The sequence below is a fragment of the Nilaparvata lugens genome, chromosome 10 (genome assembly GCF_014356525.2).
Source record: "Nilaparvata lugens isolate BPH chromosome 10, ASM1435652v1, whole genome shotgun sequence".
Classification (NCBI taxonomy): domain Eukaryota; kingdom Metazoa; phylum Arthropoda; class Insecta; order Hemiptera; family Delphacidae; genus Nilaparvata; species Nilaparvata lugens.
This window is the reverse complement of record NC_052513.1, coordinates 41667635-41694686: the sequence shown is the minus strand read 5'-3', so window position 1 is coordinate 41694686 and position 27052 is coordinate 41667635. Positions and strand designations below refer to the sequence as shown.

The window sequence follows — 27052 nt, the reverse complement described above, 5'->3', positions numbered from 1 at the left end:
TAGCAGAAGTCTTCGGGGTGAATTACAGCAATATTTGGATTTTCGTTTAATAATAATCAAGATAGAAAATTATTCTGATGCTACTCTATTATTTTACTGTAGTACCACGGTATGTGATGTATACAATCAACTTCCTAGGTAGGAATAAAAATAAATATCTAATTCTAAAGGGGTATCTAATTCCCCTTTTTTGTAAATTGTGAGTAAACAATTTTAAAAAAGGATACCTACTTAGATTTTTATTCTTATTTTATATACAAGAGTAGCCCTTACGAAAAAAGACAAACTATCTAGACCTATGTATTACAATTACGGTAGGCTGAAGGAAGATGTACATCCAAAACATAAATATTAATAAAATCAATAATAATTATTCAACGAATGCGTAGGTAGGTAGTTAGTCTGACTATACAGGTTCTTCATTTGAGTTGTTCAGGTATTCAGATAGGCTATCATTACAGCTCTGCATTATATTAGACAGACAGGTATAACCGGAAATGTAAATTTAAAAAAAATCTATTATTAGTTAGTTATTCAGTCATTCAGTGAAATGTAATCAGAAATAGAATGTAGTACTAAATTGATTGAGTTCTAGAGACGAATATTCATCATCTGTCACAATTCAGCCAGAACTTTGAAGCGGTTTGTCCATGTAGATTCTCAACTCGTTTCCATGTATTGTTCAAGCTCCAGAATTTGTTATCCTTGAAGAAGTATGTGGTATCTGAAAAACAATTATCGATATTAATAATCTATAACAAAATCAGATGAAAATTATTACTGTTCTGCAAAGATAAGAATATTATAAACATTCGCCCAACAAGAGACTATATATTGTATGATATATTTTATCTCTGATAAGGTTAACGTTTTTTCTCACACATTGGCCAGTAATAGTTAATTGAACTCCTCATGATCACTCATGGCAATAAAATAAACTGAAACACTATTAAATATAATATAGAAATAACTCAATATAAATGTATATCAGATTATACATGAAATCATTATTTTGTAAATATTCATAACAGTAGGAAAACAGCTTCATCTTAGCAATTATAGAAAATATATTGGAATATAGGCACAACAAATTTCAAAATTTTACTCTAATAGTAACATTGGATTAATGAGATAAAACATAAATATGCCTAAATCAAAGAAATCACATTGTGGAAAATTTACATAATTTGGAACCCTGATCCTTCTATAAATAGTTCAACTTTATTCAGTATTCAACATACAGGACTACAGTCTAGATTCCTTTTGAAACCACTCAGTGAAGCTGAAGATGTGTTAGTTTCAACATAGAATAATCTTCATCCTGTGAGTAAAATACTGAATTTAGTGGAATTGACAATAGAATCAGGGCTATCGATTAATAATACATGTATTCATTTAAAGCTGAGCTCTCTTGAAGTTCATGTCTTTTTGAAAAAGAATATACTACTACTAGATCAATATATCAATTTATTCCTCATTGATAATAACAGAGCTCTCAAAAAATTATTTAAATATTTCGTGTCATTTAAAACTGAGCTCTCATGAAGTTCATGCCTCTTTGAAAAAGAATATTCTACTAGATCAGTATATTTATTTATTCCTCATTGATAATATTCTATCAGAAAAGTAGGTACCATTGGCTTGAACACAAGACGGTTCCCATTCCAAGTTCTACAACAGTCTAGTTCACAAAGTATGGTATAACTTGGATTGGAATGTTGTATTACTTTCCTTGCCCTATTACCATAGGTAAGGAAAGTATATTGCTTTCCGAAAAAAAAATAAGGTACCCCAATTTCTAAATTTCTATACGTTTCAAGGCCCCTGAGTCAAAAAAGTGTTTTTTGGATTGATCTGTATGTGTGTGTGTGTGTGTGTGTGTGTGTGTGTGTGTGTGTGTGTGTGTGTGTTGGTTGTGTGTGTGTGTGTGTGTGTGTGTGTGTGTGTGTGGTGTGTGTGTGTGGTGTGGGTGTGTGTGTTGGTATGTGTGTGTGTGTGTGTGTGTGTGTGTGTGTGGGTGGGTGTGTGGTGTGTGTGTGTGTGTGGTGTGGTGGTGTGTGGTGTGGGTGTGTGTGTGTGGTGTGGGTGTGTGGTGTGTGTGTGTGTGGTGTGTGTGGGTGTGTGTGTGGTGTGTGTGTGTGGTGTGTGTGTGTGTTGGTGTGTGTGTGTGTGTGTGGTGTGTGTGTGTGGTGGTGTGTGTGTGTGTGTGTATGAGTGTATGTGCGTCTGTGTACACGAATCTCATCTCCCAGTTAACGAATGACTTGAAATTTGGAACGTAGGTCCTTACACTATAAGGATCCGACACGAACATTTTCGATCAAAGCAATTCAATATGGCTGCGAAAATGGAGAAAATGTTGTCAAAAAAGGGTTTTTCGCGGTTTTTCGAAAACGGCTCCAACGATTTGATTAAATTCATACCTAGATAGTCATTGATAAGCTCTATCAACTCCCACAAGTTCCATATCTGTAAAAATTTCAGGAGCTCCGCCTCATCTATGCAAAGTTTGATTTTAGATTCCAATATCAGGCTTCAGATACAATTAAACAAAAAATTTTGAGTTGAATATTGAGCATTAGAATCTCTACAAATAATGTCCAGTAACATTTTCACCTAAAATTGAAAATAAGCTCGAAATTTGGAAAATGTGATTATCCAATTGCAAACTGTTGGCAACTGTTGATTCTATTAAATGATTCATTATGATGAGATAGCAGACCTCTCGTACGGTATGTCTCCAGCATTATTGTTCTGTCACAACTGGCTCAAATCTTTGTTTATAAGTAGACTTGAGATGCGCGTGAACACTAGCGTCAGGTGATCAATTTTCATAACGACAAGGAAAGTTGTGTGAGTGCGCCACTCAAAAAAAATTTTTTTTTATTGAAAAGTGAATAGTTTCGTGTATAAGCCTGTAGGGCAATTTTGAAAGTGATAATAACACTGTACAATACAAGATGCTTTAAATGAATAAATGATTAAGTTTGTAGAATGAATAATGATGTTGTGGAATTTTTCCTTAATTGAAGATACTTGAGAACTTAAGGTATTGTCAAAAAAAATGTTTTTAAGTTTCTTCATTATGAATAAATGATGCTAATATGCTGTAGATTACTTGAGAAAGTCTAGGAATTTTTCAAATTTTAATAGTTTTTCAACTTACTGTCGTTCCATGTGAAAGCAGCATCAATTTTGGTTGGGAGTCCAAGAAAGAAAGAGATGGGACGCGGGTAGCCTTCATCCATCTTCCTCTTCTCATCGTTGTAACGCCAGTATCTGTCTTCCACGAACAGATACGTTTTGCCTTCCTTCACCATAGCTGCGTTGATTTTGGTCACGTACTGTGGTAGACCGTACTTTGTTATAGGCTGAGGACTATTCTCCAGCATATTCATGAAATCGTCGAAAACCCAGTACCAAGTTCCTGTAATGAAAAATGATATCTTCCTACAGTTACGTTGAAAAGTGGCCATTGCTGAACTGATTACAGAACGCAAAGAATCACTTTTCCGCTCTAGTGCGGGAAAAATTTTCTGCACTCCAGATTTGCAACATGGCAACGCAAAATACTTAGAGAGGTTATATGGAGCAACAGTGCAGCAAATGAAAATGAAGTTTGGTAACAGTGACTGCTGTGGCTGCTATAGTGAGCAGAGGTGCAACGAAGCACAACGCGCAAATTATTATATTAGATATTATAACCAAGGACAACATTTTTATTCATTTGACAATAAATTAAGGTTTTTATCAATAATAAAATTACACAGAAAAACATTTGATGCATTTCAGGCAATTTTTACCCCATAATTTACCCACTTTTCATATTCAATGGTAACAGTAGGAAAAACTTAATGTGAAATACGTGCGCAAAGTTCCTCTGCTGCACTCAAGAAACCATTCCGCCCTCGCCTACGGCTCGGGCGTAAACGTTTCTTTCGGTGCAGCAAACTGTCACTTTGCGCACTAGTTCACAAAAACTATTTGAGATTGATGGGATAAATTTTCTAGATTGGATTTATAATCTATTTAATAGAGTAACTGGTGTTTAGCATTTTCTAACAGTACTGAGAGATGCAAGACAATAGTAGAAGAGATAGAGAAAGCACAAGATACAGGTAAATCCTATTAAGAAAAGATAAAGAAGAAGAAGAAGAAGAAGAAGAAGAAGAAGAAGAATAAGAATAAAAGAAGAAGAAGAAGAAGAAGAAGAAGAGAAGAAGAAGAAGAAGAAGAAGAAGAGAGAAAGAAAAGAAGAAGAAGAAGAAAAGAGAAGAAAAAGAAGAAAAAGAAGAAGAAGAGAGAAGAAGAAGAAGAAGAAGAAGAAGAAGAAGAAGAAGAAGAAGAAGAAGAAGAAGAAGAAGAAGAAGAGAAAAGAAGAGAAGAAGAGAAGAAGAAGAAAAAGAAGAAGAAGAAGAAGAAGAAGAGAGAAGAAGAAGAAGAAGAAGAAGAAGAAGAAGAAGAAGAAAAAGAAGAAGAAGAAGAACAAGAAATGTTAAATTCCATGCCGAAAAATTTGATTTGACCAATCATTTTAGTTCTCCGATGTGCATCCAGTTTCTTTAAACGGCAGCCTTATCTATTCCATCCTTATTGCAGTCTCCATCAGAATCTGTAGACCCTATTTGTATTCTATTGCTTTGCAATGAAGTTGATCTATCAGTTTTGCAATTCAATTGACGAATCAATTCTATCCCATTTATTATTATCATCACATTCATCAGGGCAGCCCAATTTCAGCATGAAGCTTGTCTAGAGTGCGATTTGCATCTGATTCTTCAATGCTAATATGATTGAAGAGAAAGAGTAGTAGGCCCTATGTTTTCTCTTTCTATTTCAAATTAAAATTGTTCAGACACAATAGATAGAATAAAATGAAGTTTTGAATAATATTTTCACATAATATCTTCCTTTCGTTCATGAGTAATGGAATCGTCAAAAGCAAATAGAAATGTATGGTTAAGTACAAGACAGAATAAATTAAAATTTTGACAATTTATCACATAGAAACATTCTAAATATCTTACACAATTTGATACTACATTAATCATTATAATACTATTAGAACAATTGATTGTTCAACACTATGAAATGTCTCACAATCAGCTGTTGGTTCTATCTAAATCTATCGCTTGGTTATATACATTTATATTCTTGTAATACTATACATAACAGCAATACAACATATTAGCTCCTATACAATTATGTAGATGAGGGACCATCAGTTTAACAAAATAAACTATATCTACAAATCAACATACTTCTCTACAAAGTTTAGAGGTAACTTGAATTTTCAATGGGTGCATTATTTTGTCGACATATTTTTTTTTATAATTTACTTTCAAATGATACTGTACGTAAAAAAACATTTTGAACAATTTTTAGCCTATGATAACTGGAAATATTCGTGAATTATCATCCATAACACAATCTGAGCGATGAGGATTCAAGTAGAAGAAGAACTCAATTAATTTTTTTTCATTTATCTAAACTCATTACTAGTTTATGATAGGTACCTAAAAAGTCTAAATTTTCTAAGGATATATAGTTATAGTTGGGTGAAGAGATAGTAGAGCAACTCAATCCCATTATTTGCCAATTAATGGATATCCTGATTCACCCAAGTGATGGATTATTATCAGGAATATTAATATTGATTGTTTCATGACTTTAAAATAACGTGATAACTTGAATAAATTCGTCAATCTTGTTTTCTTAATTATTAGGGATAGGCTTCCAACAATAACAATAATTTATTGAAAATACACACCACCCCTAATAATGTATTTATAGAATCAAAACTTTATTTTCCTTTCGGATTGTTGGATTTTGATTATATGGTTTAAGGGTCGATGGTCAATATTTTAAACGTTGATAATGTATACAGTTCAACTTTGTCATTTGCAGGGATTGACTCTCTATTTCATTCAGATAAAAAATGGATTAATACATTTCTGGGTAGGTTACATTGAGGAGTTACCTGATTTATTACTTGTGAATACCTGTTACAGTTAACTAAAAAACGATAAATTACAAAATTATACAATTAAGCATAAAATAATATAACCGTTAATTATTATAGATCCCCATGCGATCTTATTATTCAAGAAATTGTTGTTAGAGTTAATAAGATTTGAACGATCAGACAACACACAAATGCAACATTAAAAATATCTTGTTACCTCCAAAGTCTTTCCATCAACATTACTAAGTAATTTAACTATAAAAATATAATAGCTATCAAACAACTATGATATAATATTTTTAATACTTCCACTGAATTAGAAATAGATTGGATAAGTACGATGCAAAATACTCCACTTGAATCAACAAAGCATCCAAGGAAAAATGCAAAATACTAATAAAAATCACATTTTGAGAAACTAATCGAATACATTCATTTCTCTACATTATTATTTTATTTTATACCCTGAAGATTTTGTAGCTTATTACAATCCAACAGTGAAATTTTCCAACTGAGATCATCTATTGGTTGGACAATCAACAATATTATTATTAACCAATTATACTCTAATTATCAACATTCCAATAAAAACTTTACTAGTCCGAAACATAATCAGAGTTCAACTCTGATCCATGCCCATCAACGAATTATTAGAAGTATTAGTTTGAAAACGGCAGATAGATTTGTTCACAACGAGAGTAAAATATGGGTAAGTTCAAATTGGAACAGTCGATCTTGTTTTAAAAAATTAGAATTTGGCAGCAATGTAATTATAAAAAGATGTTGATACACATGGAGCAGTCTTTGCAATTTATTTCCAAAACTGAATCATTCATACATTCATGATACCGTAATCGAGAGGTAATGAGTTTTTATGGTGATAAAATTTTATCTATTTTGTGAATTTTGTGCATTGTTATCACCATTGGTTTTTTATATAAAGTTTGTTGAACATGAATAATTGAAATGAAACTTTTCTTGTCCAATATTCAAGTGCTTGAACGATTCAAGGGATCGGATATAAATTGAAAGGCATGCTCAACGATATTCGCAATAAAAATTTGTCAACAATTAAAATATATGAAATAGCTAACAGAATGAGAATTATTGATTAAAATTCAAACATTGTGCGATGGTTGATGATTCGTGAAGCCCTGGTTACTTCATGAACAATATTTTCAGCTTAAAGAATAATTTATGAGTATTATTTCTATGTGATGTAATATGTGGTCTATTACAGGTACCGTATTATAATATAATATACGGTAATATTATATCATCACCTAGTTTATTAAAACGATCATATAATAATTTTACTCTGAAAATACCAAAAGCAGAAAGCTCCAGCCCACTACATCAATTTTTTGAAACAGAAAGAAATTATACCTCTCCAACAGAACTAGAGGATGAGATTCAATTTTACCATCAAAAAAGGGTAATTGTTTTAGAAAAGTGTAAACCTTATCTGAATTTGGGATAGGAACAGCAAGGGCTCACCTTATTTTTTCTCTCCCTATCATTTTTATGATGTACTTATTGTATACATCAATAGAGAATAAAGAAAGAAACAAATTAGCTCAATCCTATGTGTTGTCTTTCTTTACTCTTGTTACTTGTTTCTTATTTTATTTTGTTTCTTGTTCATTTGAATACTGTTGTATCTTGTTCACTTGTTTTGTATTGTACTGTTGTTTAGTGCAACGGGTCTATCGAGACCTAGCACGTCATAATAAAAATCAATCAATCAATCAATCAATCTTACTCGCTGATTTACTCATCAACTATCAAATTAGAAACAAGGAGGAAGGTGATTTTATTGTTCATGGAGTACACAGCAGTTTCAAGAAGTGAAAGTGTAACTATAACCAGAAACCTACCTGTTCCAAAAAATAGAAGTCTTGTGAGACAGGATCATGAACAGCGGTCAGTAGGATGTTTTCACACTGAATATAGCCATAGAGAAACAATAGCATACGTAGACATCCCATGGTATAGGGCGTTTATGTCGCAACTTTTACTGTTATCTCAAGCCGATAGTCCATGTAGCTCTCTCCCTTGAAGTTGTGTGGCACTGGTAGTCTCTCATATTGTGCCGTTCATACACTCTCACCCCAACAAAACAGTAAAAATCGACAATAATCAACAGTAATCGGCTTGAGATAGCAGTAAAAGTTGCGACATAGATTCCCTATACCATGGGCTATCTACTTACGCTATTGTTTCTCTATGATATAGCCTACTTATTGAATATGCACATTTCTATGCTAAGTAGCATGGATAAATGGTAGCATATATGTATACTATATTTCCTCTATGATAGTAGAGTATGCCTACGGTATGCGTGTAGCCTATGTATCTCAGCAGTGCTTGTCTAGCGTATTACATCCTCCTGTCAATATTATTACTCCTATTTTGAAAGTAGTTGTGCTTTAGAATGTTTTTGGCCCATACACTTAATGGCTTAACAGAGAAGTTTGTCAAAAATTGACAGGTTTTTTTTAGAAAAAGTTTCACGGAACAGACTCCTGATTATAGTTATGTTTCTGAAGCAGACCCCAGGATCTTCGATCAACCATCATAGCTCCCTCATTGAATATAAAGTGAATAGATATAGGTATAATACTCATTACACCACCATAAAATTATGAACTGATGATGAGTATTCTACCTTCTATGGTGTGGAAGGTGCCTTTCCAATAAATTCTCCACAGTCGGACAAGAGAAGTAACATTATTTCCTATAAGAGTGTTCACACATCGACAGAAGTTTGGAAGGAGAAATGAACCTTTTGAAACATGAAGGAATTAGAAATTTGTCGTTCTTCTAAAGCGTATCAAAACAGTAGTTCATTTTTAAACAATTCTTTTTGCAAACTATTTTGAACCTGTCTACAATTGAAACCTTGTCATATCCTAGTAATAACCTTGTCCATTTCATATTCGTGTAGGCTAAGTTATGCTTTTAATAGAAATAAAAATAAAAATCTTAGTACCCTTTTTGAATTATTTTATCACAACATGTTTCAACATTAATGCCATTTTCAAGTCAAAATGAATTTTTTCAATTGAAAATGGCATCAATGTTGAAACATGTTGTGATATAATAATTTAATAATTCAAAAAGGGTACTGAGATTTTTATTTTTATTTCTATTTATATCACAAGTAGCCCCATACAGAGAAGAGATAAGTTATGCTGATTTAGAAGCCATCTATGTACAACCTGAAACCCTTGTTTTTTTGCTTAGGCTTGCTATTGGCTATTTAGTTATGTGGAGGTGATTTTATCATTGACTGATAAGTGGCGTTGGATTTTGAAGGCGTATAAAAATTATATTACTGTAAAGTAATACATTGAAATGAATATTCCACTGTGAGAATAACTTTTTGGATCTCCTTCTTTTCTCTGCTTGGTTCTTGTGGAAATCATCTATGAGAACCAATCATAGAACCCTTCTTGCAGCAATAGCCTTCTCTAACTGCTTCTTGTGAAATTAATTACGATTAAAATTCAGCCGGCTTTCGTGCAACCGGCACATGGAAGAATTCAATTGGAATTTTCTTGTCACAGAATTAAGTGTTTTTGTCATTTTAATATCTTAATATTTTTATCACAATGTAATGTACCAATGTGAATGCGACTATTTATTTGATTTGTGTCAATATTTTATAATTTATTGTACAATGCATGACATCAATAAAATTGAAATTGAAATTGAAAATTTAGTCTCTTCTAGATTCAAACTATTCATTGACAAGAACAAACACTCAAGGTCCCGCTAACCATGCAAGCTTAATTTTATATTAAAATTATCATAGAATTGTTGAATACTACTCGGAAAATCATACTCACGGTACATTTCATAAAGTCCTCTGATGATATCTTCAGTGAATTGGAAAGTTCGCTTATCATGGAGTTGATAAGAACTAAACATCACACTGTTCTTATTTTGAGTGTGAGAAAATCCTAGACTATGGCCTATCTCATGGATGGCAACAGAGAAAAAGTCGGTGATATCTAAAACAAGAAATGGGGATTTAAGGTGAGATTTCAGTATTTAACATTGGAGAAATGGAATTGTACGTGTATGGAGTGCTAAAATGTTAAGTTCATCGATTACTTTGGATTCCATCATTAGCTGCATTTATTTATCAATACACTTGAATTTTAATGGGTTATTTACAATAATAGACTGTTGCTAGTTTTAAAAATGAATCAAGTTTCGAGTGTGTATGGAGTGCTAAAGTGATCAGTTCACCGATTGTTTTGGATTCCATCACGAACTACATCTATCAATTCACTTGAAATTTGATTGAGTCATTTACAATAATAGACTGCTGTTAGTCTTTAAAATAAATAAAATTTCGAGTGTGTATGGAGTGCTAAAGTGATCAGTTCACCGATTGTTTTGGATTCCATCACGAACTACATCTATCAATTCACTTGAAATTTGATTGATTCATTTACAATAATAGACTGCTGTTAGTCTTTAAAATAAATAAAATTTCGAGTGTGTATGGAGTGCTAAAGAGATCAGTTCACCGATTGTTTTGGATTCCATCACGAACTACATCTATCAATTCACTTGAAATTTGATTGAGTCATTTACAATAATAGACTGCTGCTAGTTTTTAAAATGAATCAAATTCCGAGTGGAACAATAACAGAAAGCAGAACAAAGAGAGATTAGCGTCTACATTATGCGTTAACCAATCAGAATTGAGAATGAGCGTGTACTGCATGCATCGTTCTCGCTTGTGATTGGTCCGAGCTGTTTGACACAGTAGTCGGTAGGTGGCAGCACTTACAATGTGACGATTCACACAAAACAAGAAAAACTTTCGCTTGAAGAAGACAAGATAAAAAAAGAAGAGGAAGGAGGAGTAGGAGGAGGAAGATGGAGAAGAAGACAAGAGAAATATAAGAAGAAGAAAAAAAAATAAAAAAGACGGGTGGAGAAGAAGAAGAAGAAGAAGTCGAAGGATTCACAATATGCGGATCAACACAAAACAAGAGAAAATTTCGCTTGACGAAGGAGAAGAAGACAGGTGAAGAGTAAAGAGGAGAAGAAGAAGATGAAGCAAAGAAGAAGAAGAAGAAGAAGAAGAAGAGAGAAGAAGAAGAAGAGAGAAGAAGAAGAAGAAGAAGAAGAGAAGAAGAAGAAGAAGAAAGAAGAAGAAGAAGAAGAAGAAGAAGAAGAAGAAAGAAGAAGAAGAAGAAGAAGAAGAAGAACAACAACAACAACAACAACAACAACAAGAGGAAGAAAATTTGTCATAGCTGATCAGTTGATAGTATTGTTCTTGAGGACTTACCATGCCGATTAGAGTCTATTGCCCAATTTTCATCGTTATCAAAATGAATATCGCCACTGATTCCATGATAATCGCTTGGTCCGAAAGCATGGGCGAGGATATAACCTTTTCCATCAAATGGATTCCTGTGCAGGTGAGGAGGAAAAATTTGGTACATGAAATTGGAATTTAAAGAACCATAGAATAATTTTTGATACAGTGAGATCCACTAATGGCAGAATTTGATTAACAGTGGTGTTGCTATCATTGGAAAAAGTAGATAGTGCTATCCTTTTTCACCTCCACAACGTTGCCAGGTCGTTCTTCAATGATGTGGATATATCATTCATTAACAAAGTGCTCAATCTCAAATAATTGTGAAAAGGGAGAGATTTTTAAACTTCGCTCCCGCGGTGGTAACGAAGTCAGTGTGGGCCTTACTGAATTTCCAACAAATTGCTGGAATTTGTAGCTAATTTCTAAAGGTGCGTAAAGATTTACGCGCCGCGAACATGAGCAATTCACTTTTAATAAGCTGATGCCAAGCTTTTTATACCTGTATCTTACCGTTTCTGTAAAAATACAGATATAATCAGCTGATTAAAAGTGAATTGCTCATGTTTGCGGCGCGTATATCTGTACGCACCTTAGAAAGCACAGCAACATTTTGTCGTCAACTTAAAAGATTTGATAGAGAAACAAACACTCACCCATCTCCATGACTCCCCGATTTGAAAAGGATAACGATATCTGCTTTTTCTTTGTCCGATGTCTCTATGAACTTCAACCTCGAATATTTCTCCCATTTTTCAAATGCATCCTTTATTTCAATTCTTGCCAAGTCTCTTGAGATTTTGAATGTTTCGCCAACACTGAAACAGATTAGAATGAGCGGAAAATGCAATAAAGCTTATTGTTATATCATAATTATAAGTTCTGAATTAGCCTATTCTCATTTGGAAAGTTTGAATGTTCATTCATGAAAATAATAAATCCAATAATAGAATGATATAACATGAATGGAATGAAACCCTCTCATTTTCCAGTAGCTGTATGTAGGCCTAAAGCCTAGTTTATACGATGCCAATTGGCGAGACAATTGTCTCCTCATAAGGCAACTTATTGTCTTCGTATAAACACTTCAGGCCAATTGTCTTGCCAACTGTCCCGACAATTGGCCCGAAATTCAAATGTCTCCGGGAGCCGGGAGTAGACTGAGGACAGTCAATTGGGTCCAGCGAGCCCCCCACCACTCGGAATCTCAGTTGTCGCGACAATTGGCGCCGTGTGAATGGTGTAGGCCAGTAGCGCTGTCTTGGTTTTGCCAGTTCAGTCACAACAGATGACGAGAGCTCGGACATGTTTAGCTGTCAACTGACGTGCCAATAGTTGGCACGTATAAACATCTTCTCGTTTAACTGGCCTGGCCTCCCTGGCCTCCAACAATCCGCAACCAAGTGATAACAATAATTATTGTCCAAAGACAACAGTCTCGCCAATTGGCATCGTATAAACTAGGCTATGTCTATGAACATTCGCCTGAGAATGAACTGTTGAATCAAGAGATATTGTTGAATTGAGCGCTCAAATTCTTAACGACTTTATTGTTAAACTAGTACGTTTATTCATCTTGAATTTCTGGAATTCATAAAGTTCAATTAACAGCAGCAACATAATTATTCCATTTCGAATATCAATGATGTATTCAGCATGACAAGCAGCGTCGTTTCCTTGAGAATATTCTCTTCTTTGTTATTATTTATTAATAACAATAATTATTTATAATTCAATAATTCGCATTGAATTCATTGTACTGCGGATACCTTCAATTGAGTGCCATTTAATGTATGTTACACTCCGAATGGAGTAAAACTGATCAAACTGAGGATAATCCTAAAAGTGATTCAAGTGAATAATCCTGAAACTTCAAATGGTCTAATATTCAGCTCACAAATCCTATAAGTTACTATTGAACGAGCAATTTCTGTTTTTATGTTCAGATGTTTAGACGTTTATATGTTTGTATTTCACCGGATCTCGAATACGGCTCTAACGATTCTCACGAAATTCAGAACATAGTAGGTTTATAATATAAAGATTCGATTGCACTATGTCTCATCCCTGGGAAAACTCGCTGAAGGACATTAAAAGGATAATAATTCATCCTTGGAAGAACAGTTTTCGTCGTCTGTCGATAACAGAAGATGCTGTGCCTGTGTGGGAGATCAGCTGTGTAATCATTCAAACAGCTTACCGTATTTCGCGAGAAATATTATCTAGGAACCTTAAATAGACTCTATCAAAATAATCTGATCTGTTGACATGACATGGTTTATCACTCTAAATCAGAGTATATCATAATATTCAAAGTTAATCATTATTTTACAGTTTAAAGTGATTAGTGAGTGTTGTTTTGCTATTCAATTTGGTTTGTAAACAATCTAAATTAGAACTCTCCTGTTTTTAAATATTTTGACTGAAAATTGGACCTGGATTCAAGTGTATGAAACATAACCTACTTTTTGGACCATTTATAATGTATAAATCAAAATTCGGGGAAGAAACAGTTTTGGGCTGTGCCTGTTTGTCCTTCCCCAATCATTTTGAAAAATTGTGCTCTGTTTATCAATAAATAAATAACGAGCGAGGCTCGGTGCCCCGATATTACTTAGTTATCTGAGATATCAAAAAATGAGACAAGTGTTTACTTATCTGGACTACAAATCTTAGTTAAAAATAATGTGAGCTCATATTGAAGCATGTGGCCCTATGAAGGTGATAGGCTTTATATCACTTCAGGCTACATGTAATCCTATTCCATAAGATGAAAAGGGTATTATCTTGCTGTATAGGCTGTATGGCTCAATACAGTGATATGAAACTGATTTGCAAACTTACAAATAGGTGATGAAAGCTTTGTTCCAGCCATATGACCAAGGAATTTCTCGCTTTTTACGGTTGCTCGGTAGGATGTCTGGTACACCACACCGTGGTCTTTGCATCAACTGAAAACCATGTTGAGTAATGTGTTTTAAAGTATCACTCACATACATTGAATTTTATATTAAATTTATATACAATATTTCAATTCCATCAATGAAATTCTATATTCAAAAAAGAGTTATGAATGAAGCTAGTAAGATAGATTAACATTCCCAACAATACATTCCATGCAAATGATTGTAATATTAAGCTTGTGAATCGGCTAATTATATCTCCAGAGTGTAATTTCAAAATGGATAGGCAATGTAATAATCTGATTGATTGGAATGAACTTTTAATAAAATCATCAAGTTCAAAAGACTTTATAGATTTCATAAAAGCTAGTAGTAGTCTCTCATACTAGACCGTTCTTACACTCTCACCCGGCCAATAATACACAGTAGTCGACAGTATTCAGATTGAGTGAACAAAGAATCGGCTTGAAATTTGGTTCATAAAAAGGGATATCTTCTTATGCTATATTTTCTCTTTGGTATCACCACAAAATGATACAGTATCACCACACATGGTACAGTATCAACACAATATGATCATTTTGATGAATGTGATCACTTTAAATTATCAACATAATAATATGATACAGTATAATTGCAACTTGATACACATCACCAACATTTGACACAAAACTTTCAAATAATATGATACAGTATAATTGCAACTTGATACACATCACCAACATTTGACACAAAACTTTCAAACTTTGAATGAATTCTACAAACCATGGGATATCTTCTTATGCTATCTTTTCTCTACGGTATCACCAAGAATGATACAGTATCACCACACATGGTACAGTATCAACAGAATATGATCTTGACTTTATACATAACACCAAAATTTGATACAAAACTTCCAAACTTTGAATGAATTTTATAAATCATGGGATATCTTTTAATGCTTTTTTTTCTCTATGGCATAACCACGGAATGATACTGTATCACCACACATGGCACAGTATCAACAGAATATGATACAGTATCATCTCAACTAGATACACCAACATTTGATAAAAAACTTCCAAACTTTGAATGAATTCTACAAACCATGGGATATCTTCTTATGATATCTTTTCATGATGGTATCACCAAGAATGATACAGTATCACCATCCATGATGCAGTATCAACATAATATGATCACTTCAAATGATCAACATAATATGATACAGTATCATCTCAACTAGATACACCAACATTTGATAAAAAACTTCCAAACTTTGAATGAATTCTACAAACGTTGGGATATCTTCTTATGCTATCTTTTCTCTATTGTATCATCATGAATGATGTCACCACACATGATACAGTATCAACAGGATATGTTACAGTATCATCTCGACTTGATACACGACACCAAAGTTTGATACAAAACTTTGAATGAATTCTACAAACCAATATCTTCTTATTCTTTCTTTTCGCTATCATGGGTACCGTTTATAGCCTACCTCGATAGTGGCTTCATCCAATAGGCCAGTTTGAGAGATGCCTCCAAAACTTTGCACAGTTTTCAGCGCATCTGACATGGAATTCGGATCGATAAGCGCCTGTGGTCCATCGCCACTGTCAATTTGAAGGTAGCCGAATTTCGTCATGAAATCAACCTGAAAATTACATCGAAAATGCCTATAGTCTTCCTTGTTTTTGTGATAAATGAATGAACAAATAGATAAAATTCGACTCCAGCTAACTCTCTTAGTCTCTTCATCGATATTTAGCCTTCTCTGATTGGTTCTCTTGGATTTGATCATGGTTAAAATTCAACAGGCTTTTGCGCATCCGGAATGAGAATTTAAATTTTACTGTCTATGTTGAGTGCGAATACAGCTTCAATTGTAGTATTTACTGAGAAATACGAATTGTAGTCTATCTTCAATAGAAAACTAATTATTATTTGGAGTAGGTATATCAAACGTTTTTCGAGATCCCAATTGAAGGTTTTCTGTGTGGTAGAAAGAGGAGAAGGAGAAAATTGCGTCTTCATTGTGCATCTACCAAAGAAGGTATGCCCAACGTTTTTCAAGATGCTCATTGAAGATTTTCTGTGTGGTGGGAAAAGGAGGAGGGGAAAATGGCGTCCACATTGTTCGTCGACCAATCAGAATCAAGAATAGGCGTGAACGAAATTCATCGTTTTGGCTTGTGATTGGTCAAAGCTGTTGGCGTTTGACACAGTAGTTCGGTACTCGGTAGGTGGCAGCACTTACAACGACAAACAACGCTCACCGAGAGAGAAGAAGACAGGAGAAGACGGAAGAAGAAGAAGAAGAAAAAGAAGAAGAATGATTCACAATGTGCGGATCAACTCAAAACAAGAGAAAATTTCGCTTGACCAAGGAGAAGACAGGTGAAGAGAAAAAAGGAGAAGAAGGAGAAGTAGAAGAAGGAGAAGAAGTATAAGAAAGAGAAGTAGAAGAAGGAGAAGTAGAAGAAAAAGAAAAAGAAGAATAAAACAAGAAAAAAGGAGAAGAAGAAGAAGAAGAAGAAGAAGATAAAACTATAAAAAATCTGGTGTGGCGCACTCACACAACTTTCCTTGCCGTTATGAAAATTGATCACCTGACGCTAGTGTTCCCGCGCATATCAAATATACTATTCTAAGATCTGAGACAGCTGGTGACAGGACAATAGCGCTGCAGACACACGAAGTCTGCTATCTCTTCATAGTTAATGATTTAATAGAATCAACAGTTGCCAACATTTGCAATTGAAATAATAACATTTTCTCTAATTTCAAACTTATTTTCAATTTTAGGTGAAAATGTTACTGAACATTAATTGTAGAGATTTTCATGATGAATATTTCCATTTAATTTTTTTGTTTAAATTGTATTTGAGATATTTAATCTGTAGATAACACACTCTCTACAGATGAAATATCTCGACTATGAATGTGTTCTTTTTATAAACCTGTCTACCTACCTACCTCATGCACCAGAAGGAGGTTACAAAGTCCATTACTCAAAGATGGGGTGGACCCCACATTAGTTTCTCAGGAAAAAGACTCATGCCAGTTGATAGAGCTGATGAATAACTATACAGGGTATGAATATGAAAAAAATCGGTCAAGTATTTTTGAGAAATCGTGAAAAACATGGTTTTTTGGTAATTATCTGCCATTTTTCTCAAGAATATTACGGAGCTCCTGCAATTTTCCCAGAAATGAGACTAATGTCAGTTGATAGGGCTCATGAATAGCTAGCTATCTATGGTATGAATTTGAAGGAAATCGTTGAAGCCGTTTTCGAGAAAACCGTGAAAAACATGGTTTTTTAGTCATTATCCGCCATTTTTCTCAAGAATATTACGGAGCTCCTGGAATTTTCCCAGAAATGAGACTCATGTCCATTTATAGGGATTATAAATAGCTATCCATGGTATAAATTTGAAGAAAATCGTTAAGCCGTTTTTGAGAAAAAACGTGAAAAACATGGTTTTTTAGTAATTATCCGCCATTTTTTCCGCCATCTTGAATTGAATTTTATTGAATTTCTTTTGTCGGATCCTTATGGTAAAGGACCTTAAGTTTGAAATTTCAAGTCAATCGGTTAATTAGGAATGGAGTTATCGTGTTCACAGACATTCACACATACACACACACACATACACACACATAGACCAACACCCAAAAATCATGTTTTTGGACTCAGGGGACCTTGAAACGTATAGAAAACTTGAAATTAGGGTACCTTAATTTTTTTTGGAAAGCAATACTTCCCTTACCTATTGTAATAGGGCAAGGAAAGTAAAAAGGAGAAGAATAATGCGTGAGGTAGAAGAAGAAGAAGAAGAAACAAAGAAGAAGAAGAAGAAGAAGAAGAAGAAGAAGAAGAAGAAGAAGAAGAAGAAGAAGAAGAAGAAGAGAAAAAAAAAAGAAAAGAAGAAGGAGGAAAAAGAAGAAGAAGAGAAAATTAGAAGAAGAAGAAGGGAAAAGAGAAGTAGAATGAATTTAGTTGGAATAGAATTTATGAATTAGTCTTACTTGAAGAATAATCATTATTAGTACTGTATGAGTATCATGAAAAACTACGAGAACTAGTGGAAGTGGCAGTACAATACTATGAATCCCTTACATTCAAAATTTCATACACTTGACAATTTTTTCTCTTTCTTGGGATAATTCTGACACATCATCTGACATTCAACTACATTAAATAATAACATTAGTCAACAATATCAAAATTATTTAAAAATTAACTCACATAAAAAATGAAACAAAATATAACTTACCGCATCTTTTGTAGAAAATCCACTATCCTTGTCTATCGCGATTTGTGCTTCCGTGAAAAAGTTCGCACACACCAAGCAAACAAACAGAGACACGTGTGAGAGAGAGACAACCGTCTTCACCACTTCCATACCGTACTCTCTCCAATAAACCTGACAAATTAATAGTAATCACTGACAATGAGCCTGACAAATCAGTATAATAAGCCTGGAATAAGCCTGAAATAAGCCTCGAATAAGCCTGAAATAAGTCTAGAATAAGCCTGACAAATCAGTATAATAAGCCTGAAATAAGCCTAGAATAAGCCTGACAAATCAGTATAATAAGCCTGATATAAGCCTAGAATAAGCCTGACAAATCAGTATAATAAGCCTGAAATAAGCCTAGAATAAGCCTAAAAAATCAGTATAATAAGCCTGAAATAAGCCTAGGATAAGCCTGACGAATCTGTATTATAAACCTGAAATAAGCCTGACAAATTGATAGTATCTGCTGACTATAAGCTTGACATTAAGCCTTCAAAGATGAGAATAAGCCATTCTCCCAATAAGGAGTCTGACAAACAAAACCTGACTTATTGACCGAGCTTGTATTTATAAGAATGTCGTTCTGACTCACTCTGGTCTCAAAGCATTGATCTTCCTTTCTCTCTCTCTCTTTCCCATAAGAACTTCCACTAAAGCACACTCATACGTGATTCCCCTGCGTAAAACTCAACGGATATATCTATTTTTACATTCACCTATATAAATAATATTCTTCTATATATTTATATTCAACTATATATCCACTCATAAATGCATCTATATTATCACTTCTATATTCACCTGTAGTGAGGTCCACGTTATAATGGCAGTGGAGAAAGATAGAAGAACAGCTTTGCCGATTCTCTGCCTTGCCACTGCCTTATATAGAAGATAACTGATACTGGTGTATCTGGAGTAATATTGAATGTTGATTCTTGTTGAGAATAATCAATTATATGTTATTCGCCATGAAATTATATTTCTCAACCATTGAATAATATATTTTCATGATTGGGTTTGAATATTTTGTCAATGAATTATACTCCTACATTGATAAGGAACTATCTGGCAACGTTTCAGAGCTAGAAAATGATAGCGCTATCTGCCTTGTTGAATAGAAGACAAGGATAGCAACACTAATGGCAATCAAATACTGCTATTATAATGTGAACCTCACTATATATTTAGTAATCTATAGCTTCACCTACATATTCACCTATATATTCACCTCCTACATTAATAAGGAACTATCAGGCAACGTTTCAGAGCTAGAAAATGATAGCGCTATCTGCTTCGTTGAATAGAAGACAAGGATAGCAACACTAATGTTAATCAAATACTGCCATTATAACGTGGACCTTACTATATATTTAGTAATCTATAGCTTCACCTACATATTCACCTATATATTCACCTTATTTGCCTATATATCCACCTATTTATGCACCTATATTCACACACACACACGCGATTGATCAAGCAGGATCAAAATATAATCAATTCGACTTCAATCCACTAAGAGCGAAAACTTTTTGATACTGGTACTTATATGTGAAGCACTTTATCTGACAAATTAATTCATTATTCTAAACAATGTTCCTATTGAGGAAAATTAAGATATCAGATAAATTCATTCATTATTCCGAACAATGTTCCTATCGAGGAAAATAGCCTACTTGTTCCAATCATTGGACGTCAACAGAAAGAGCGAAAAAGAGAGAGAGAGCGAGAAGAGAGTGAAGAGTGAGAAAGTGTCATAAGTTTCAATCAGATTCAAAGAACGTCAATGTAGAAACTGTCTGAAAATGTCGCACAAACTCGACGAGATTGAACGAACGTCAATAGAAACTCTGAAATTTTCACAAATTCGAGGAGATTGAACGAACGTCAATATAGAAACACTGAAATTTTCAGGAATACCATCAGATTCAACGAACGTTAATTTATGAAAAGGGGAAATAATGTCATAGGTTCACAAAGATTCTATCCTGCACAATGATGTGATCAAGGAAAAGGTTGGCTGTGAACTATGTTGGTACAAATACTTCGAAGCAGATAGGCCTAGTTTACATTCCATTATTGGAACATAATTATCATTATCACACAATTTATGAAACATTATTAGTTTATCATTATAGGAATGAAACATCATTAGCATTACCATAGAGAAACAATAGCGTAAATAGATATCCCATGGTATAGGGAATTTATGTCGCAACTTTTACTGTTATCTCAAGCCGATTACTGTCGATTATTGTCAATTTTTACTGTTTTGTTGGGGTGAGAGTGTATGAACGGCACAATTTGAGAGACTACCAGCGTCACACAGCTGCATGGGAAAGAACTGCGTGAACTATCGGCTTGAGATAACAGTAAAAGTTGCGACATAAACGCCCTATACCATGGGATATCTACTTATGCTATCGTTTCTCTATGGCATTACTATGAGAGCTGTGGTAAACTTAAGCCCTGCACTCACACATCGATTTTTGTTCGTACGATATTTTGCCGTCCTTGTGATTTCTATCAGATTAAACGGAGCATGACATACATCTGTTTAATCTAATAGAATTTATGAAGACGGCAAAATACCGTACGAGAAAAACTCGATATGTGTCTGCAGGGCTTTACACTCTACACTTCAGCTTCACACTCTACTCTTCAAACTAATGTAGTTTACAAGCCTTAACTTTTGAATAACTGAAAAACGTTATTGATAAAATCAATCTGTAAGTTACAGTTACTTTTGAATGACATTGACAAGAGTATGCTGACGACGCAATGATAAAAAGAAGAAAAATAGATAATGAATAGGTGAAAGTGAGAGAATGAGATGAGGGCAATGGAAACGAAAAGAATATCTCAGGGTAGAATGAGTGAAAAGTAATCTCTGTAAATAACCAAGACGATATTTTGTGAAACTTAAAAAATTTTCATTGAATCATAGAGGGAGTGAGAGGGAAAATTTTCCTTGATATGGTAGGGAGTGAGTAACCTACAGGGAGAAGGGAGAAGAACATTGCAAATTAAAAAAATCGGTTGTCATTTTTGAGAAAATGCTTTTTTAGTAATTATCCGCCATTTTTCTCAAGAAATTACGGAGCTCCTGCAATTTTCCCAGAAATGAGACTCATATCCAGTTGATTGGGCTTATAAATAGCTATCCATGGTATAAATTTGAGAAAAAATTGTTAGAGCTGTTTTCGAGAAAACCGTGAAAAACATGGTTTTTTAGTAATTATCCGTCATTTTTTCTGCCATTTTGAATTCAATTTTATTGAATTTCTTATTGTCGAATTCTCATGGTATAAGGACCTTAAGTTTAAAATTTCAAGTTCATTAGGAATGGAGTTATCGTGTTCACAGACATACACACACACACACAACACACACACACACACACACACACACCACACACACACACACACCACACACACACACACACACCACCACACACACACACACACACACACACACACACACAACACACACACCACACACACAACACACACACACACACACACACACACACACACACACACACACACACACAACACACACACACACAACACACACACACACACAACACACACACACACACCACACACACACACACACCACACACACACACACACACACACAGGCCAACACCCAAAAATCATGTTTTTGGACTCAGGGGACCTTGAAACGTATAGAAAACTTGAAATTAGTGTACCTTAATTTTTTTTTGGAAAGCAATACTTTCCTTACCTATGGTAATAGGGCAAGGAAAGTAAAAATATTAATGTATCATTAGTGACCCAAGTTAGTAAGTGAAAAATTAGATAGATTAGACGAGATAGATCCTTCGAAATTACTCAGTGATAACTCGAAAATTGAGTAGAATCAGGATTTCCCAATGCTTCTCTCTCTTCAATGATTCCAGCCAATTTACTGCAGTTAATGGCAGAAAATTCCTAAGAAAATCCGCGAGTCATAGATCGGTGACACGATTAGATTTTTAATGATACAGCCTACTCGTTATTATGACACATAATAAGGAAGCTATGGGAATTAATTATAGACTGAGAACGTAATCAACTTGATAGTCATGTCGTGGAGATGATAACTATCTCTCTAACCATAGAGAAAAGATAGCATAATAAGATATCCCATGGTTTGTAGAATTCAAACTTTGAAAGTTTTGTATCATACTGTGTCATATTGTGTTGATACTGTATCATGTGCGGCAATCAATCTAGCTCTGCACTAATCAGAGCAGAGTTCTATCATATTTTGGTGTTGTGTATTAATTTGAGATGATACTGTATCATTGACCGAACCAAGTGAGGTCTAAGATTCAAGTCGACGGTTTGGCATTTCTCTTAATGTTTAAATGTTTATATATTTATATGTTGCGCATTTACGGCGAAACGCGGTAATAGATTTTCATGAAATTTGACGGTATGGTTACTTTTTAAATTGCGCGTCGACGTATATACAAGGTTTTTGGAAATTTTGCATTTCAAGGATAATATAAAAGGAAAAAGGAGCATCCTTCATAAGCCAATATTAGAGTAAAATCAGACTATAGAATTATTCATCATAATCAGCTGACAAGTGATTACACAGATGTGTGGAGAAGCCAGTCTATTACTGTATTTGTATAAGGCTATAGTTTCAATCAAAGACATTAAAGAGGTATGCATCTTTAAGCTGGGTTTACACCATAGTTATTAACAAAATAGTTATAACTTAATCCTTATAGATTATATTAGATTGAACGGAAGTTGACAAACACATATGCTCATCATGTGTATGATAAGTTATGTTCAATCTAATATGATCTAAAAGGATTGAGCTATTAACATTTTTCAAATAAATTTGGTCTAATCGCAGCTTTAAGGTCTTTGGTTTCAATAATATTTTGTTTTGCAGTCATGGTTTTATTATGCGTGCCCATCAGTATCAATATTCTCACATTCGAAAAAACTAATTTAATAGGTGAATAAAATAATCAAATGAACTAAATAATGCTGGAGAAATTATAATATTTTTGATTCCGAAAAAATAATTTTCATCAGATAGAAAGATCATCACGGAACTGGATTAAATTATATCATATATGAAATTAAAATTCAAACGTGAACTGAGTTTGTTAACATTAAAACAGTTGACATCTGGTACTTGTGGAGATAAACTGCGTGAGGTCTACTGTTCACAGAACTACTAGTATTGTGTTGATACTGTATCATGTGCGGCAATCAATCTAGCTCTGCACCAATCAGAGCAGAGTTCTATCATATTTTGGTGTTGTGTATTAATTTGAGATGATACTGTATCATTGACCGAACGAAGTGAGGTCTAAGATTCAAGTCGACGGTTTGGCATTTCTCTTAATGTTTAAATGTTTATATATTTATATGTTGTGCATTTACGGCGAAACGCGGTAATAGATTTTCATGAAATTTGACAGGTATGTTACTTTTTAAATTGCGCGTCGACGTATATACAAGGTTTTTGGAAATTTTGCATTTCAAGGATAATATAAAAGGAAAAAGGAGCATCCTTCATAAGCCAATATTAGAGTAAAATCAGACTATAGAATTATTCATCATAATCAGCTGACAAGTGATTACACAGATGTGTGGAGAAGCCAGTCTATTACTGTATTTGTATAAGGTCTATAGTTTCAATCAAAGACATTAAAGAGGTATGCATCTTTAAGCTGGGTTTACACCATAGTTATTAACAAAATAGTTATAACTTAATCCTTATAGATTATATTAGATTGAACGGAAGTTGACAAACACATATGCTCATCATGTGTATGATAAGTTATGTTCAATCTAATATGATCTAAAAGGATTGAGCTATTAACATTTTTCAAATAAATTTGGTCTAATCGCAGCTTTAAGGTCTTTGGTTTCAATAATATTTTGTTTTGCAGTCATGGTATTATTATGCGTGCCCATCAGTATCAATATTCTCAACATTCGAAAAAAACTAATTTAATAGGTGAATAAAATAAACAAATGACTAAATAATGCTGGAGAAATTATAATATTTTTGATTCTGAAAAAATAATTTTCATCAGATAGAAAGATCATCACGGAACTGGATTAATTATATCATATATGAAATTAAAATTCAAACTTGAACTGAGTTTGTTACCATTTAAAACAGTTGACATCTGGTACTTGTGGAGATAAACTGCGTGAGGTCTACTGTTCACAGAACTACTAGTATTGTGTTGATACTGTATCATGTGCGGCAATCAATCTAGCTCTGCACCAATCAGGGTGACTCAAGCACATAATATGAACGTCATTAACAAACTATTCTTAGTTATAAGGCAGAAAGCAGAATTGTTATAAGGCAGAAGACAGATATAAGGCAGAATATTGTTAACTTTGGAACAAGATAGAAATAATCGGAGAAAGGAAGTGAGCATTGACAGGCTTGAAGACCTGAAAGCTTACCGATCGAATCATCATCGTTTGGGATTTTCCAAACAAGTTTCATTCATTCACTTGGCGCCTCTTTAACTGTAGAATCGTGTTCCAGTAGTAGGCCTAAATACCGTACATTCCGTTCGTCGTCTTTCTCTCTAAAAACCATCATGAATTTTTCTCTCTTCAATTCACTTTTCTCTTCTATTTTTTGTCTCTTCACTTTTAAGAAGGAAGAGCATTTTCAATGAGCGTCTCTCTCCGTCTCTCTCTCTCTTCAACCACACTGTTGAATTAAGTAGTTCTTGTTCTGGTAGCTTGATACACGCGATATTCCTGTCTTTTTCGTTTAAACCTAACAAATACAAAATATATTCTTTTTCTTTCTCTTCATACTCTATCTATTTTTTACTGTTGAATCAAGTTCTTGTTCTGGTAGCTTAATACACGTGATATTCCTGTCTTTTTCGTTTAAACCTAAAAAATACAAAAATATATATTCTTTTTCTTTCTCTTCATCCTCTATTTTATTTCACAAAGACATAATATTTTCTCTTTAATTTGCACATATCGAAGCAAGGGCTCCTCAATGAACGCCTCTCTCTACTTGTTAAATCAACTTCTATTAATTTAGTAATACACGCAATATCCTTTTCTTTTTCTCTTTATCCTCCATTTATCTCCCACACGGACAAAATATTATATTCTCTCCAATGTTATACTCCCTCAAAGCAAACGAGTTCCCAATTCACCTCTCTACCTGTTGAATCAACTCCATGTACTAGTTGTAGTGATGGATTTTCTTTCACTCTCTCTCAAACCTCTATTTCTCTCCCACAAATGCAAAACTATACGATATTCTCTCGAATTGAGCCCAAACCTCACTCAGAGCAAGAGCCTCTTCATCACATATCGCTCTGTCTCTCTCTGTTCATTCTCTATTCACTACCTCAGAGTTAAGAAGTATGTTGTCTTCAATTCATACCTCTCTCAAAACAAGGACTCCTTCATTACATATAGCTCTCCCTCACCCTCTCTCTCTCTCTTTTGGCTGCGAGAAGGTTGTGTGACAGAGAGGACTTGACCTACAGTCCTAACTTCGCCCTTTAGGTTTAGCATATAATTAATCAAACCTTCTTTTCATCCTACATTTCTTTACCAAAAAGACAAAATATAAACTTTTCAATCTAACTCTCTTTCTCTCTTGAGGTTTAAGTGTAAGAGTGGGCCGACTGCGCCCTAACTTCACCCTCCCAGGTATAAAATAAAGGCAGTCATTCTATTCTATTCTATTCTATTCTATTCTATTCTATTCTATCCTATTCTATTCTATTCTCTCTCTCTCAAAGCAAGTTCTTTTTGACATATCGCTTTCGTTTTCTTCATCCTTATTTTCCCCCCCCCACAAAAACAACATACATATTCTCCCAAGTTCATTTCTCTCTGCTCTCTCAGTGCAAGATCCTCTTTCATCATATTTAGCTGTCTTTCTCTCAATCTCCTTTCTTACTTCCTCATAGACAAAATATACTCTCACCTCTCTCAAAGCTTGTAAGAGCTTCTCCAATGAACATGCGTGAGCTTGTAACCAATAATCGGCAGGAAAGGATTAGTCACCTTGTGAAGAAACAGCTGTAAGTCGGCATTCCCAATCCAATAGTCAAGTTTCCGGTGTAGTGAAAGCTTTGTGAAGCTGTTAGACAAAAAATTCTTTCTAGTATAAGATTCTGATATTATTCTTAGAATGTATAAATTTAGGGCTTGAATAATTTAGTGATTAGGGTACTGAGATTTTTATTTTTCTTTCTATTTCTATAAAAAGTATCCCTATACAGAAAAGAGATAAATTTAGGGATATTTATATTTATTTATTATAAATTATTAATATTAATAAACTAGCCGTCAGGCTCGCTTCGCTCGCCATATCCGTCTAGCTAGGGGGCTCCGCCCCCTGGACCCCTGACTGGATCGTCCAAAAATGAGATCAGCGGGCTCGCTTCGCTCGCCTGCATGTAGACCTCAGCGGAACCTCTGTACCGAATTTGAACATATTATGTCAATTTGATCTCGAAAAACACCTGTTACTATATCGGCGTATCTTTTAATTTAAC

General features: G+C 34.1%; 1 protein-coding gene across 1 annotated transcript; it reads right to left on the bottom strand.

The window, feature by feature from the left end:
- Positions 1-25006, bottom strand: LOC111058394 (matrix metalloproteinase-15-like). Its single transcript, XM_039436028.1, has 9 exons — positions 24972-25006; positions 18487-18636; positions 15705-15860; positions 14157-14263; positions 11969-12130; positions 11280-11404; positions 9822-9981; positions 3167-3450; positions 1-724 (listed from the first exon to the last, which is right to left on the bottom strand). The coding sequence occupies exons 1-9, from the start codon at positions 24984-24986 to the stop codon at positions 609-611; spliced, it is 1275 nt and encodes a 424-aa protein (XP_039291962.1). The 5' UTR covers positions 24987-25006; the 3' UTR covers positions 1-608.
- Positions 25007-27052: the final 2046 nt, after the last annotated feature.